The sequence below is a fragment of the Myotis davidii genome, unplaced genomic scaffold (genome assembly GCF_000327345.1).
Source record: "Myotis davidii unplaced genomic scaffold, ASM32734v1 scaffold551, whole genome shotgun sequence".
In the NCBI taxonomy this organism is placed as follows: Eukaryota; Metazoa; Chordata; class Mammalia; order Chiroptera; family Vespertilionidae; genus Myotis; species Myotis davidii.
This window is the reverse complement of record NW_006283788.1, coordinates 1,394,292-1,396,179: the sequence shown is the minus strand read 5'-3', so window position 1 is coordinate 1,396,179 and position 1,888 is coordinate 1,394,292. Positions and strand designations below refer to the sequence as shown.

The following is a 1,888-nucleotide window of genomic DNA, read 5'->3' as shown; positions in this document are numbered from 1 at the left end:
GGGAAATATCCCAACAGAAGCCCTTCTGAAAGGCTCTGATCCATTTGTTGTTGTTGTTAATCTTCACCTGAGGGTATTTTTCTATGGATTTTTTAGAGAGAGTGGAAGGGAGAGACAGAGAGAGGAGAGAGAGAAACATCGATGTGAAAGAGACACAATTGGTTGCTCTCCCATGCACCCAGACCAGGGACTGGGATCAAGCCTGCAGCTGAGGTATGTGCCCTTGACCAGGACCAAACCCAGGACCCTTCAGTCCACAGGCCGATGCTCTATCCACTGAGCCAAATGGGCCAGGGCAAATCAATTCTTTTCTTTTTTGTAAATATTTTTTTAATATATTTTATTGACTTTTTACAGAGAGGAAGGGAGAGGGATAGAGAGTTGGAAACATCGATGAGAGAGAAACATCGATCAGCTGCCTCCTGCACACCTCCTACTGGGGATGTGCCCACAACCAAGGTACATGCCCTTGACCAGAATCGAACCTGGGACCCTTGAGTCCGCAGGCTGATGCTCTATCCACTGAGCCAAACCAGTTAGGGCTAAAATATGTTTTTATTTATTTTTTAGAGAGAGGGGAAGGGAAAGGAAGAGAGAGACAGAAACATCAATGTGATGTGAGAGAGAAACATCAACGGGCTACCTCATACCCCGCACTGGGAATGGAGTCTGCAACTTGGGCATGTGACCTCTTGGTATATTGGCAACGCTCCATCCATAGACCCACACTGGCTAGGCAGCTCTGATCAATTCTCTTTTTTAAAATATATTTTTATTTATTTCAGAGAAGGGAGAGGGAGGGAGAGAGAAGAGAAAGAGATAGAAACATCAGTGATGAGAGAGAAGCATTGATTGGCTGCCTCCTATACATCCCCCACTGGGGATCAAGCCCGCAACCTGGGCATGTGCCCTGACTGGGAATTGAACCCTAACCTCTCAGTTAATCGACGTTAACCACTGAGCACACTGGCTGGGCTCTGATCAATTATTTAATGCAGGTTCTCAAGAGGCAGTCCTGGCCCATATTGATCCTGAGCGGGGGAGGTTCTAACCAAGAACTATCAGGCAGAGGGAAAAGAAACCAGACAGTGGGTGGGAGCGGGGGAGCCACGAGGTTGTGGGAAGTAGGGGATTTCTTCATCACGCGTCAGTAAGAATCACCACATAGGACAAATCGGAAAGGAGGTGCATGGAGACCATGGAAGGGGCAAAGAGCCCTCTTGGGGGGTGGGGGGAGGCAGGTCCCAAGCCTCTTCATTCGGGGTCTGTATTCCTGTAGTTATTTCAGTCGTTTCAGGTCCAGGTCACCTGTTACAGAGGCATCTCTGGAGGTCTGCCTGGAGGAGGTGGGCAGGAAATCTTCACATGGGGGTGATCGTGGCTTTCGCCTGGTGTTGGGACTCCTCCAGTTCCAGCCCCAAGTTGCTCTCTCCTTCCTTCTTGGCCCTTTTCTCCTTCTCTCTCTTGCCTTCTTTACTATAGAGACACAAAGGCCCCAGACCACAATGAGAAACAGTCACTCCTATTTAATGGAAATTTACCTGTGCCAGACCTGGTGATGAGTGTTTTACAGAAAGTGTCTTCATTGACTCCTCAGAATAAAACCTAATGAGGCAACTTTGTTATTTCCACTTTACAAAGGCAGAAACTAACGCTCAGTTGTCCCATGGAGGACCAGGTGGGAGGAGGGAGGGTGGATGGGTGGGTGGATGGGAAGGTGGGTGGGTGGCACATCTTGGGCTCAACAGAGCCCAAGGCTGGTCTCCTCTCAGGTCCTGCCCTCCTGCCCCAAGCCTTTGCCCCCTAGTCCTGGCCCCATGGCTGTGGGGCACAGTGTCAGGAAAGCTGGTGGTCAGGATGGGCTGCTGTGAGGAGAAAACATGAGCAG

At 49.7% G+C, this 1,888-nt stretch overlaps 1 protein-coding gene across 1 annotated transcript in view; it reads right to left on the bottom strand.

Annotated features, from left to right (window-relative positions):
- Positions 1-925: 925 nt before the first annotated feature.
- SMIM24 (small integral membrane protein 24) overlaps positions 926-1,888 on the bottom strand; it is a 4,055-nt gene continuing 3,092 nt past the window's right edge. The window contains exon 5 of the mRNA XM_006754077.2: positions 926-1,476. Within this exon, the coding sequence (XP_006754140.2) occupies positions 1,362-1,476 (115 nt within the window). The 3' untranslated portion in view covers positions 926-1,361. The remainder of the gene's footprint in view (positions 1,477-1,888) is intronic.